General features: G+C 37.4%; 2 protein-coding genes across 2 annotated transcripts; one reads left to right on the top strand and one right to left on the bottom strand.

Annotated features, from left to right (window-relative positions):
• Nucleotides 1–378: 378 nt before the first annotated feature.
• On the top strand, nucleotides 379–7,959 carry LOC140758501 (vacuolar protein sorting-associated protein 20 homolog 1-like). Its single transcript, XM_073094695.1, has 6 exons — nucleotides 379–689; nucleotides 2,134–2,286; nucleotides 2,409–2,561; nucleotides 6,746–6,829; nucleotides 7,381–7,546; nucleotides 7,618–7,959. The coding sequence occupies exons 1-6, from the start codon at nucleotides 588–590 to the stop codon at nucleotides 7,641–7,643; spliced, it is 684 nt and encodes a 227-aa protein (XP_072950796.1). The 5' UTR covers nucleotides 379–587; the 3' UTR covers nucleotides 7,644–7,959.
• Nucleotides 7,960–9,925: 1,966 nt separating this feature from the next.
• Nucleotides 9,926–13,870, bottom strand: LOC140758462 (autophagy-related protein 16). The gene is made up of 5 exons (XM_073094642.1): nucleotides 13,735–13,870; nucleotides 13,515–13,647; nucleotides 12,201–12,382; nucleotides 11,906–12,101; nucleotides 9,926–11,215 (listed from the first exon to the last, which is right to left on the bottom strand). Coding segments are annotated over exons 1-5 (1,539 nt in total). The 5' UTR covers nucleotides 13,737–13,870; the 3' UTR covers nucleotides 9,926–10,189.
• Between the last annotated feature and the right edge of the window lie 319 nt (nucleotides 13,871–14,189).

Here is a 14,189-nt window from a genome sequence, read left to right as displayed (position 1 = left end):
TTTATCCGACCCGTATCCGAATCCGTATCCAATTTTTTTCAAAAATTCTATCCGTATCCGAATCCGAATCCGAATCCGAGTCGGATAGAAATTTTTTATCCGAATCCGATCCGAGTCGGGTCGGATAGCGGGTCGGGTCGGAGTTAACTCCGACCCTAACTCTGACCCGTTTTCACCCGTAGAAAAGCTCCATTTTGTGGTGTTGCTATATATCATACATAGGGAGGGATACACAAGGTATCAGCTTTGATGCTTGTTGTATTTCTGTATACTTTTGCAGTAAATATTAATTGCCTTATCTATATATATATATATATAGAGAGAGAGAGAGAGAGAGAGAGAGAGAGAGATAAAAGTTTGTGAGGAGGCTAGTTTGGTCAAATACTCCTTGTACACCGTCGTAGAGCTTTCTTGGACAGACCTGCGGGGTTCCCCTCGATCTCTTTTTCTCCCTCGACACCACCCCAGTTTCCCCAAATCCCTTCTCTTCGTCCACTTCTCGATCTCTCCATCCCCACCATGATCTAACCCTTGGTTAGTAGCGGTTCGAAATCTTCTCCTGGGAGGAAGAGGAATAGGAGGAGGAGATGGGGAATATATTCGCGAAGAAACCCAAGATCACCGACGTCGATCGGGCCATCCTCTCTCTCAAGACGCAGCGCCGCAAACTCGCGCAGTACCAGCAGCAGGTCCGGTTTCTGCTTCTCAAATCCCCACAATTCCTTGCATGTTGTAAATCTTGGATTGCCTCCTTTTCTTTCTTGAGACGATTAAAATTCGAACTTTTCGGTGTCTTTGCTTATATGGTATTAGGGTTCCAGTATCTGATGTAGGTTGAGATCATTCGGGGTATTTCGTATTTTTAACGGGCTCGTGGAACGATGAGTAGATGATCAGTTGTGGAATTGTATGTTGATGTTAGGAATTATGTGAATAATTTTAAGAGACAAAAAATGCCTTAAGAGAGTTACAGAGAACGCTCATTGATGAGCGTTTACAATCCGGAAGCCTGAGTAATGGTTGGAGAGAACTATTAAAATTCTTTCCAAAATTTTAATATAAAGTTAGCAGTCTTACTCACGCATGTCAGACACGCACGGGCACGGGCACACAACACACAACATACAACACTCAACAGACAGCACGGACATCAATGGAGCTTCGGCCTAAACTTTTCAAAAGAATGCAAAATATTAGAGTTCTTAGCGCTATCATGAAATGTTGTCAGCTATCCCTAGCAAACCTATCTCTGAAATCCTTTGCATTGTGGTATGATTCGCTCTCAAATGTTAGTCCAGGGGTAGTATAACCCATGTCTTACCATCCGTGGAAACTGGGTGATTCATCATCTCCATGGAATTATCTGTGTTGCTTCTTGAATTCTTGGTTCTACCTTTCATCTGCATTTAGTAAACCATTTGGACAATGTGATTTCCATCTGATTAATCATTTACTGCTATCCGGTTAGTTCATTTATGTGCTAAGTGATGTTGACCTTTATTTTTACTGTTGCTTCTGGGCATATAGAATAAGAGTTGTCAAGCATGCTGTCTGGCCTAATATAATTGCCAGTAAAATTTTGATCTTCCTCAGCAAGTACTTAAGGCTAACGACACATTTTGTGCCTTTGTCCTTATAAACCTACTGATAGTTGGATTAGTTTGACTCAGAGCTCATTCCTTGTCAGTGATAAGAATAACTCTCCGTTATTAATATTTATATACTTTTTTATGGGAATTGGGAAATTGTCCCATTTTTTTCCTACTGATCATATGGAACCAGGTTTTTGGCTTCAAGCTTCAAACTAATGTGGGACAAAGGAACTCTTGGCAGACTTCATGCAATTTCAGTCATTTCTGATCTGCTATTATTGTTATTATGCTTAAGGACATCTAATACTGAAAACTGTTTCTTTAAGTTTGTTACTTTTCTGCATATTCTGTCCCACCAGTTTGATAGATGATTAGATGATCCATCCACTGAGATACTTGCTGTTCATACTTCATAGAGTCCATAGGTGTTGCAGTTGTTTTGTGATTAAATGTGTTATTTTATTGTATCACTTATATGTAAAAGCGAAGCATCCTTTTCGATTTATTAATATCATCTTCCCTTTTTTCCCTGTATTTCTAGCTTGAATCTGTGATTGAAGCTGAAAAACAAGCTGCAAAGGACCTGATTCGAGAAAAGAGGAAAGACAGGGCTTTGCTTGCATTAAAGAAGAAGAAAGCCCAGGAAGAGCTACTTAAACAAGTTGATACTTGGCTAATTAATGTTGAGCAACAAGTATGCAGCTTATTCTTATGTTTAAAGGATCATGGCTAAGAGAAAAATCCTGTATGGTGCTCACTGTTCGATATGAATTGTACTATAGTATGTGTTATCTTTCTTCTCTTTGCTTGTTTCAGTTGGGAGATATTGAACTGGCAAGCAAACAGAAGGCTGTATTTGAAAGTATGAAGGCAGGAAATAATGCCATTAAAGCTATACAAAGTGAGATCAATTTGGAAGATGTTCAAAAGTTGATGGATGATACGGCTGAGGCAAAGGCCTATCAAGATGTAAGTTTGTCATTGCACAGTGCACACATATTTTCTTCTATATCCTTTCGTTGTACTATCATATTAAGTTGGATCTTGTTGAGTTTTGCACTCACCTTGAGATATATTTAGATAATCTGCGTAAATTAATATATCTGTCCATACAGAAGTAAAATCTGTGCTTTTTGTTTCATGAATTGCAAAGGAAGCTGATGCACAAAGTTTTCGTTACATAGTTATATATTACATCTTCCTCTAGAAATGTTGATTAAATTTCATCCTTACTAGTCACTTCTGGATGTTTGCATGACAAAGCTTTGATGCTTGCTCGTTTACACTTGATGCTTCTTTATGGCTTGACAAAGATCAATATCATTTCTATTTTTATCTAAGAGGAATCGGTTGATGTTTACAGATAATAAACCGAAAAAAGAAGTTTAACGACCTTAATTTGTTCCCAGACACAATTGTATGTTCAAGGAAAAAGATGGAGTCCTAAACATGGTTAGCTGACCTAATTTCTTAGTCATAATTTAGATATTTTGAACTAAGCTAAGAAAATATGGTATTTAGTTGTGAATTAAGCTAAAGTATAATTATTAACTTTAATGTGATGTGAAAAAGTATAACATGTGTTAGTTTGGAGAAAAATAAATGATATATAAAATTAATTTACTAAAATGCCCTTTGACTTTGATGAGAAAGTTTTACAAATATAATCTTTTTATCAATAAAAATCTTTTAATTGCGGGCTTGTGGGCTTATAAGAACGTAAGCCTACAAGCAGGCTTGCATATATATATATTATTTAAAATAATAATAAAGTAAGGTTACTTTTGTTTTTTTAATAATAATGTGAGTTTATTGTTTCTTAATTTAATTTTTTTTTGTTCTAAGCTCGCATGTAATGCTATATTATTTTTTTAAGAAGTTCTTAGTGTTACAAACTTTATTAAAAAAAGAAAATAAGTTATTGCGAACTTAGAAGCTCTTGTAGGCTTAAAAACTCACAAGTTGGCAACCACTCTATAATTTATTACGGGCTTGGTAAGTTTTAAATTTTTTTTGGAGAAAAAAAATTTAGGAAAATTGAAGATATAGGAGAGATGATTTCAAATAAGAGTGCACTTTTTTATTTTGATGTGATATGAAAAAGTGAAAAATATTTATTTAGAAAATTTGGGTATGTGTCCTCCAAATAGTACCAAAATATTATTATTAAATAAAATATAAATGCAAGCTACCATTTTAACCCATGCTAAACCTATAGTAAATTATATTAAATAATACATTTTAAAATTTTTTAACTACGGATAATTTTTCCCTCTACCGTGATGAAGGGTGAGCTCTTTTATAATAAAAAAACATGCATTTTTTGGAGAAGAGAGGTGAGAGAGGGGAGGGAAAGAGATGAGAGAAAACATTGACAAGATGTGAAAATTGTAGATATATATTTCAAGGGTAAATTTGGAATCTATTTGAATTTGAGTTGACTTTTTTTATCATTTTCTCTATTTATTGGGAAGTGAACTTGGTTAAAAATAAAACATTGTTTGGTTACTAAACGTGGCTAGGAGGTCATAGACGAAACCCCCTTGAACTCAAACTAAACATGGGCTTGATGTTGATAGATAATAAACCCGAAAAAGAAACAGTTTAAGGACCTTAATTGTTTCCAGACACAATTGTACGTTCAGAGGAAAAGATGGAGTGCTTTACTGCTCGTGTAATGCTTCTTATGGAAAATGAATCCTTTTTTTTTTCTGGACATGGATATTCTATCCATCTATAGCATGGCGTAGACCAACTGGTTTGAAGATCAGCCAAGAGTGTTAACCATTAGCTGTAGTTTCATGTGGGCATGTAGGTGTGCTAAACTGCTAATTATAGGAGAGACTAATTTTCTTTGTTTTACACTAATCCTTTTTTTTCTATTGAATATGTATAATATCTGTACTCACAAGCAACAATGGTCGTGCCGGCCGGCACGGCACGTGCCGCGGCACTTGCCGGCCGTGCCGTAAGAGGAGAAGAAGAAAAAAAAACGAGAAACTCACCTTCGTCGTCGCCGACCTCTGCTCGCTAGGGGTGTAAACGAGCCGAGCCTGAGCAAGCCGGCTCTCGATTAGAGGATGAGGCGGTGGCGGCGTGGGCGGTGGCAACATGGACAGCGGCTTGCCGAAGGAGTCGGAGACGGATGGAGGAGGAGGCGACGACGAGGAGATGGTGAATGAAGGAGGAAGAAGCCGACGGAGTGAACGAGGAGGAGACCAACGATGGAGGAGGAGGCCAACGGCGGAGGAGGAGGAGGAGGCCAACGGCGGAGGAGGAGGAGGAGGCCGACGGAGAGGAAGCCGTGGCGCCGTGGTGGTGGCTTGTCGTCGTTGCCGATGGATGCCAACGGGGAGGGAGGAGGTGGCGGCGCGTGGGGTGAGGTTAGGAGTGGTGATCGGGTGGATGAGGGTGAGGGTGAGGGTGAGGGTGAGAGTGAGGGTGAAGGTGAGGGTGGGGTGGGTGGGGGAATTGAGGATGGGGAAGGTGATGTGATGGGCTGATTAATGAGGGTAGGTGAGGGTGATGAATGTTGAATGTGTTACGGGTGAGGATGGGTTAGTGAGGGACACGTGGCAATATTTCTTTATGCCACGTGTCCTTAGTTATAGGGAGTCAGGCTATCGAGCCTATCGAGCCGAGCCTGAGCGAGCCGGCTCCAGCTCAGGCTCGACTCGATATTAATTTCGAGCCTATTATGATGGCTCGGGCTCAGCTCAGCTCTGATCGAGCCGAGCCGGACTCGAGCTTCACCCGAGCTTCACCCGAGCTTCACTCGAGCCGAGCCCAAGTTGCTCATCAAGCCTGATAGCCCTACCGCTCGCCGCTCACCTGCCCTCGCCGTCGCCCGAGCACGTCAGTGCTCTAGCTCGAGGGAGAGATGAGATCGAGAGAGAGAGAGAGAGAGAGAGAGAGAGAGAGAGAGAGAGAGAGATAAGGTTATCGGTTAAAACTTAAGTTGCGGATCCGGAACTTAAGTTTTAACCGATAACCTTATATATATATATATATATATATATATATCTCTCTCTCTCTCTCTCTCTCTCTCGATCTCATCTCTTCCTCGGGCTAGGGCACCGACGCGCTCAGGCGATGGCGATCGGCAACGGGTAGCTCGACGGCAAGCGGTGGAACTATTAGGAGGGGTGCCGTGCAGCACCCCTCCTGCCATGTGCCGGTACGCCGCCGGCATGGCAAGTGCTGACCGGCACGCCCCGTGCCGGTCGGCACGGCCATCCATGCTCACAAGGTCGATTGTTTTAATCTCTTGGTCTCTTCTAAGTTGTGATGTAGGTCCTTTAGTTAAAAGCATCTACTCGTTCATTTCAACGAAGGACGGATGGATTTCAAATCTTCTCTTTCTTCATTGAAGCATCAGATCACATTGTCAGCAATACTGATCTCTTCCTCAGAAAACTTTGCTGAGGGTTTGATTGTGTTCCATCACCTCCTTCATGTATCCAGGGAAACCACAACATCTGTGCATGCTTTCATGAAAGTTGGACTTTGTCCCTATCCAATCGTATCTTTTTTCCCTAAAGCTAGGAAGCAGAATATCTTAAAACATCTTTGACGCAACTACTTACCAAACCTAACCATCCTGTTTCCAGCTCTTTGTTCTTTCTGTTGTGCTATCTATGCTGTCTAAGACCTTGTCCCAGTACAGCATTCAGCATATTCTTATATCAGGGAACAAACAAAAAAATCACTAGATAAGTCAGACTTGGTAGAAGATTCTAAAGAAAAGATTACCCTCCTTTGGATAGAAGCAATTTTGGGTGGTGCTTATGCTTATTTAGATTTCTATAATATATAAGCTGCATCATCTATCTGTTATACTTTTTAAAATGAAATCATATGATGCACTGCAAGAACCATGCTTCCACTATAAATCTCAGGAAAATGTTTTTATTTTCTTTTTTATTTTAGTTCCCTCCTGAGAAAGATTTCTCATCCATTTGCCTTTACCTAATGAATTCCATATGCAGGGTCCATTAAGTTGGAACATGGAGTGAGATTATGATTGTTTTATCAGTAGAACTAACTTGGCTTGTTTAATCTAGTATATGATTCCATCATCTGTTTTATCATTGTGTTTCCTGATTTTATATTCAACTATATGAATGTTACAACCTACTCTTTGCTCTTTGAAGGAAATAAATGCTATTTTAGGCGAGCAACTCTCTGCTGAAGACGAGGAAGCTGTTCTGGCAGAATTTGAGAACTTGGAAACTGAGGTTTGTTGACTGTTTGTTTCAAAGCCATTGATACTTTGCATGCAAATTTTTTATGTACCAAAATCTCAGACTTGATGCCCATCGGACTTTTAGCTGGGCATAGTAGATAATATATAAGTTTTTTCTAGCTTACTTATCACACTGTAATATAGAAGTACAGGGTGTCTGTAGTGTGACAATTAAGATTTACCTCTTCAATTCAAATGGTCATAGATTTGGCCCAGATGCTCCATTAGTGAGAGCCTGAGACAAGATAAGAGTAGCATCTATAGGAAAGCAACTTGTTGATACTGTGCATAGAGTGCATCAAACTTTGACTTAAGTTTTTACAATCAACCTCTCAGTTTCTACCACTGAAACACATGAATGCACACCAAGTCAAAGAAATACGAGTGCACGTGCACACACTTAGACACAAAATGAATTAATTCTTATTATGATGTCAAAGGCTAAAAGGCAATTTTGTTTTCTTTGTCCACATTTAGTACACAAGGAGGAACACTTGGTTATATGAATATACAATAATAAGATTTTTGCCTTTATCTTTGCAGATGACTCTTCAATCTTTGCCAACAGTCCCTGCTCCATCAGTGCCAACTGCAGGAGAAGCTAAATTAGAAGCTGAAGGTGAAGAGGATGAGGTTCTTGAGCTTCCTGATGTACCCAAGACTGTGCCACTTGTACCTGTGCAAGCTGATGCCCCCAGAGAAACAAAAGGTCTCTCTTGTTCATAAAGCAATCAGATGCTGGTATCAAACTGTTACTAAATTGTTTTATTGAAATGGCAGTACTGGAGGAACCACTACCTGCTTGATCAATGGAATGAAGGGAACTGATCAAGAAATCAACTGCTTGGTTCACATGACTAGCTCTTGATGTGTAAAGTTAGTGGAGATGTTTTTCGTTCTTCATATTTCTCTATATATTCATACAGTTGGTTTTATTCTTCCATTCTAGTAATCCAATTATTTACTTGGACTCTGGGGAACTTCAACTTTAAATGTGTACAAAAGATAGCTGATATATCATATATCTAGGTGCTTATGGTTTTGGACCACCATTGGGCTATGTAGTCATGGTTTGCACTGTTTCCAAATTATTTCTTTCGTAATATATATTTAACTTATACACCTTATAACTTTTCTTTCGTAAAGCTTAATATTAAAGGTCCAATTCATACATACATATATATATCTTTTCCATGTTGGGTAATTTGCACATATACAAGTATTGCTGGATGACCTCTGTAATAGAGAGGCATATCTATCTAGTTATCAATTAAGTGTTGACTCTTTCACCGAGTTGGTTGTCAATAGGCTGCGATATACTTGAGCTCGAGCTCTGAAGAGCTTGATTCAGGTTGAGTGTGTAGCTTATTTGTGTTGGAACTAGCTTGCTTTGCTCCTTTAATCAAATTAACTAGATGAAACTTCTTTACAGCTTGATTTGCTTATGATCATGATTATTTATCACTTATAGACCATTAACGAGTTCATCATATGCTTGCGAGTCACTTTTTTATTTATTCTTTGACTAGCTTACTTACAAGCTTGTAAAGTAACTAGCTTGCAATGTTAAACTATTTTTTTGTCAATCGAATTTGTGGAATGCTAATATGTAATAAACACCTCTCTTTTCTTTTTTATCATTTCTCCTGGAGCTTTAATTCCTCAATGAATAGATCTGGATGAGTAAACTGCAGAATAACAAAGAAAAGGACATTGTTCCATATATGCAAAATTCCTGAAAAGATGCTTATAGATAAATGGGTTTATAGATTTTTCCAATCAACAAAGCTCAAGCATATCCAGTCTGAAAATTAGTATTCTGTGGGTAAGAAAAGTATGATCTTGGCCATGAAACAAGTTCTCTTATGTTATGTTTAGTAAATTGATATTGCTTTCTAACATTGGAGTTCTACAATATTATTATAGAAAGCTCACCCATATCTGCTTTAACATGTAATACGCTAGTGATAGTATCTATGTACATAGATTTTGACCAAATTAGCCATGTTCTAATTTATTTTTACGGAAGTAGACTACTTTTAAATTTATTATCAAATAAGGTCTAATTTATTATAGTCCTAATAGAAACGTTGAACTAATCAGTATTTTATCTTTAAGCAAAAACACTAATTAATTCAGTGTTTTTGTCTAGTCCTAAAATACTGATCAAAGCGTTTTATGTATATAATATTCTTTTAACTTAATCTTTCAGTAGTTAAGGAAAAATATTGCCTAGCGATAAAAATATTGAATTGATTGGTATTTTTAAAAACACTGAATTGATTAGTATTTTTAAAAATATTGATTACTTTAGCGTTTTTATTAGGACTATAGTGAATTAGATTTTATTTGATAATGAGTTTAAAAAGATAGTCTATTTCGATAAAAAAAATTTGGTCTAGTTTGGTCAAATACTCCATACTTATATATATACATACATATATATATATATATATATATATACTCCTCTCTCAATATGTAATTTATATTTGGGACATGGTTGTGGATTGCCCAAGAATCCAGTTTTATAGAAAACATAGAAAAAAGGAAAATAATAACCACGTGTTGTTAAACCTAAATTTATTTCGCCTCCATATAGCTCATCAAATATAGTTTATTTATGTTACTCAATTCATTTATAACTATATCTAAACTAAAACCATTACTTTTTCTTATGATTAAACCATGTGTTAAATTTAAATATAATCATTAGAAAGAAGGTATCAAAATATTGAATAAACTTTTCAATAAATTTAAAATAATACTGTCTAAGTTCCAAACGATAAAAATGTGATATTAGAAAACTTATTCAATTCTGCAATTTTGTATCTAATAAGTATTTTTAAGTTTGACTTGTGAGTTAGCCAAACATAATGAAAGAAAATAACGACTACACTTTAGTTTAAACTACAAAGAATAAATTGACATGAATAAAACTATATTAAGGTGAAACTAATTTAAGTCTAACCACATAACTGTAAAATATAATTTTCCCTAAAAAATATCCAACTGCCTCAGTTCACAACTTAAGAGGTGGGAAGAATCATATTTCTAACATTTAAACCAATGTTAAAAGATAGGAAGTTACGACTGATATGAGGAGCATATGATTCCTGCTATATTGAAATTCCAAGAGTAGCAAAGTAGCGGATCAAAGAATACTCCACTCTAATACCCCAAAAGATAAAACGGTTTGTTTTCTGCGATAGTGAAACCACTTTACAAGGAATTCCAAAACAGCCCTAAGAAGAATAATACGTTACATACCTTAGAGAAAATATAAGCATATGCAAAGAGCACAAACGCATTTACAGAACCAAACATCTATATCTGATTTTAATAAGAACATCCTTCAGGTCCATATATAAACATTTCCATTTCTATCGGATGATGCGAGAGGTTCCCCAAGATCACTCCAGGTGCATGAAAGCACACTGGCAGAGTGTCCCTCCAAAATGCTCGGAATATCATTCTTTCGCCTTGACCACACATAGACAAGCCCATCAGCTGACCCAGCTGCAATGCAACTCTCATCAGCGCTGATACACGATCTTCCCCAGGTGGATACCACCTTGTTTCCACCAGCTCTGAAGGTTCCACACACTTCGAGTGTTCTTACGTCGAACAGATTATGCACATTATCCTTACCGCTGGTTAGAACAAAATTACCGGTCCGAGATATGCATACCGATGTAACCTGTGGATGAGCAGCTACCTGACTACTACATTTCCCATTTCGGATATCCCATAACCGCAGGTTGCCATCAACATGACCTGAGCAAATGGTATCTTTATCCATGAAAGAAAGGGCACTGCAATTGCTTGATGACATGATGGTGTTGGTGCAGTAGCCGGTGTGGAGATCCCAGATTTTTATTGTATGATCAAGGGATGCACTTGCCACAAGGCAACTGGATGTCCTGCTCGTGTCGACAGAACATACCTTGTTGACGTGACCAGTTAGAGTGTGACGAATTCGACCACCACTTGTTTCCCACACATACAAGTTATTAGAGCTGCAGGCAGCAATTATATATTTGTTATCACTGGTAACAGAAAGATCAAGTACAGACCCAAGGCAACCATGGAGAGTGGAGTTCAGCGCCCCTGTTTGTGTGTCCCATATCTTGACTGTTCGATCCTGTCCACCACTGATCAGCTTATCTGAGTTGTGCTGAAATACTATTGATCCGCACCCACCTTCATGAGCATGGATAGTAAGCTTGCATGTGGATGGAATTGCTGCTTCCGTAACCTCTACATATCCTGCTTCAATTCGGCGGATGACACCATCAGCTTCTTGTTGTGCATGATGTTGTATACCACCTATACCACTAGCTTTTAGCTTTTGGACCATTTCTTCGTACATTGCATTAGCCTGTGCAATAACATAAGAGCAAACAATTCCTCAGGCCAAATAGTACACCAAAGTATGTCTATATTTTGTGAAAATAAACAGACAAACTGGAATACAGGCAAATTGTGAGCTGAAAAATGAAGATATGTATCAGAGAAAGATTAAAAAAACTATATGCTGCTGCTACAGACAGAAATAAAGCACCATATTTATCTATTCAAAATTTCAAACTACTTCTGCTGAGTTATAGATGATTAAGCATCATATTTAGCTCAACTTTTCAAAGAAATATAAGCTAAAAGAGGTGAATGACATAAAAGGTAAGGTGCAATACTTACTTAGGAGAATTACATTTCACATTCTACGTGATCATGAATTTATGATTCACACCCCACCTTCTAGATATTCATAATTTGATCGCTATGAATTTCCGAATTTATTCTCAAAACAATATCTAACAGGTATATATCCCCATTCAGTTCAAGATGATCAGCTAAACACAATTATCATGAAGAATTAAGTATTTAAAAATAATATCAACAACTAAAAGTTAGCTTTTTATGCACACTTCACTCTTTCTATACCACAAAAGCAAATAAAGTTTTGGTGCTCAATATGTTGAGCAGTCTGAAAATTTTACCAGACATCCTAGCAGCATAAGTATTAATTTCCAGCAAATACAAAAAAAAAGAATTTGGAAGGACAAAGCACCTCATTAAGCTTTTCTGCATCCTTCATCTTCTCCAACATCCAGCGATCAATCAAACTTTTGTTTTCAGCCTTAGCTTCTTTTAGTTGCAGTAGCACATCTTCTAGTTGTGTTTTAAGTAGGTGGTGTTCATTTATTAGAAGATCTAAAGCTTTTGTTTTTTCATCTAAACTCTCCTCAAGTTGTGAGATTTCTTCCCTGAAAAGGTTTGTATGTCAAGTCTAACGAAACATTTATTCCCCATGACAGTAAAAAGTTCTCTACCATAAATATATGAAACCAGTTATTAAACTAAACCTTGCTTGCAGGATTTCATTCTGCAAAGTTGTAACTGACAATTCCTTCTCTTGAAGAAGAGTTTTTGAGGTTCTGCCCTCCGACACTTCTACCACTAGCTGCTCAGACAGGCGTGACTGAGCCTTGTAACATTGCTGCAGTTCAAATTCGAGCTTTTCAGCCTTTTCTTTCCACTCTAACCCCTTGAAAAGAACATAGTAAAGATGGATCAGAATATTAAAAGTTTTAAACATATGAACACTTATCATAGATCATCATAAAAATTAAGGTTCTCAAACTAGCCATAGAACTTAATCAGTGAAAGAGAAGGAAAAACCCCAACCTGCAATGATGTTACTGTTACGATTATTCCATATTTTAAAACTAAAAATACTATACTGGATGAGTCTAGCTGCTAGGCATATATATAATGGGTCCATCGAACTGTGGTAGGTTGTGGAATAACCTAATCTTAAGCAAATGAGAAAACTTCCCAAACAAAAGAGAGAGCAAAGTCCTAAACAATGCCTGCCTGAATTAATAAATATTGTGTATTCCCTTTATAAACAACATAACTCCTGCCGGTAAGTTGAAAACAAGATAAAATGGGATTTGCCTGCTTCCTTGTACAGAGTGGTGGTATAAATCAACTAACTACAAGGATCTTGTCTATCAATGCCATCTAAAGACGCACATCAACTGCCTTCACTTACAGTTAAAGACTCAGGACCTAATGTAATTGAGTAAATTAAGTTCAGTCATTATAAGCTGCACGAATTAAAAAAGACAATACTTTTCTGAACCTCAAAGAAGCAGCATGTGATGAGTGAAAAGCAATGCCAAGTAGTTGATTAGGGTAGGAGCATTATGGGCAGGTTTCTGATAGTGTTCGTGCCTCAATAAGCATACTGGCATACTTGGGAAGTGCATCTTCCAGAGCAAAAGAAAATTCAGCTACAGTTGCCAAAGCACCTCTTTAATTTAGTGTTTAACAGTCCCATCAATTATCTATGGAGAATAAATCCCAGAATTGTTTACTAAATCACAAAGGCAGCTTTAATTCGAAAATAGGGACGTAGCATCGTTCCTCATCACATCATTAAACTCAAAAAGGAAATTTTATCAAAGACTCTATCTCAAAACCTAGTTTTCTTTTCTCTTCTTTCTATTCTATTCATATTTCTCAACATTCCTTTCTTTCACTTTCCTGAAGAACAAATTTATCCTTGGCCATGAAACAAAGCCACAAAATGACAATCATAAAATAACACCAGTTCTATTAGTTTGCTCTAGAAAAATAAAACAAGGAGCAACCTTGCTCTCCCAAATCGTTACCTGGGCAGCGAAAGGTCTTGTGAGCGCATCAATTGCTGGGGCGTGGGCTCCTTCCTCGAGCAAATGCCGCTTCCTGAGATCTCTAATTGCGCGCTTTATCGCCGCCTTTCCAATCTCAATCTCGTCTAATGTCCTGGGATTCCGAAGAGGTAAGAAGAAATTTACTCCTACGAAGAGATTAAGGAACAAGTTGGTTGGCTCCAAAGGGAGGGATTCTTACATGCTTGGAGGAATTGCAAGCCACCATTACCCGAAATCTCAATTAGGTTTTCCTCGTCTTCTACGATTTCGTGTTCTTGGTCGATCGATGGATCAAGAAGACGAGGAGAGGACAAAGACTTCGTATGCATACGGGAAGCAACCTCTATTACGGCAGTAATCGGATCGGATCTTGTTGGGTCCGAACCATTTAAGCGATTTGGTTATTGGATTCAATAATATTTTAGTACTAATTTTAAGGGATGTTTACACATCACACCTTATATTTTATCTATTTTGTGATTCTTACGCCATATTTGTAGATTTTATTATAAAACCTTTTGTTTGTTCTTATAATTCTTATTTAATACTCATTATTTTAACTAACTAATATCGACCAAATTACTAAAATTATCTTACAATTTATTCTTATTTTCTATATGCTTTCACTATCTTTCCAATGAACATTTTCGTCCG

The sequence above is a fragment of the Typha angustifolia genome, chromosome 3, assembly GCF_048772165.1.
Source record: "Typha angustifolia cultivar Huaian chromosome 3, ASM4877216v1, whole genome shotgun sequence".
In the NCBI taxonomy this organism is placed as follows: Eukaryota; Viridiplantae; Streptophyta; class Magnoliopsida; order Poales; family Typhaceae; genus Typha; species Typha angustifolia.
This window is presented reverse-complemented; position numbering and strand designations above follow the sequence as displayed.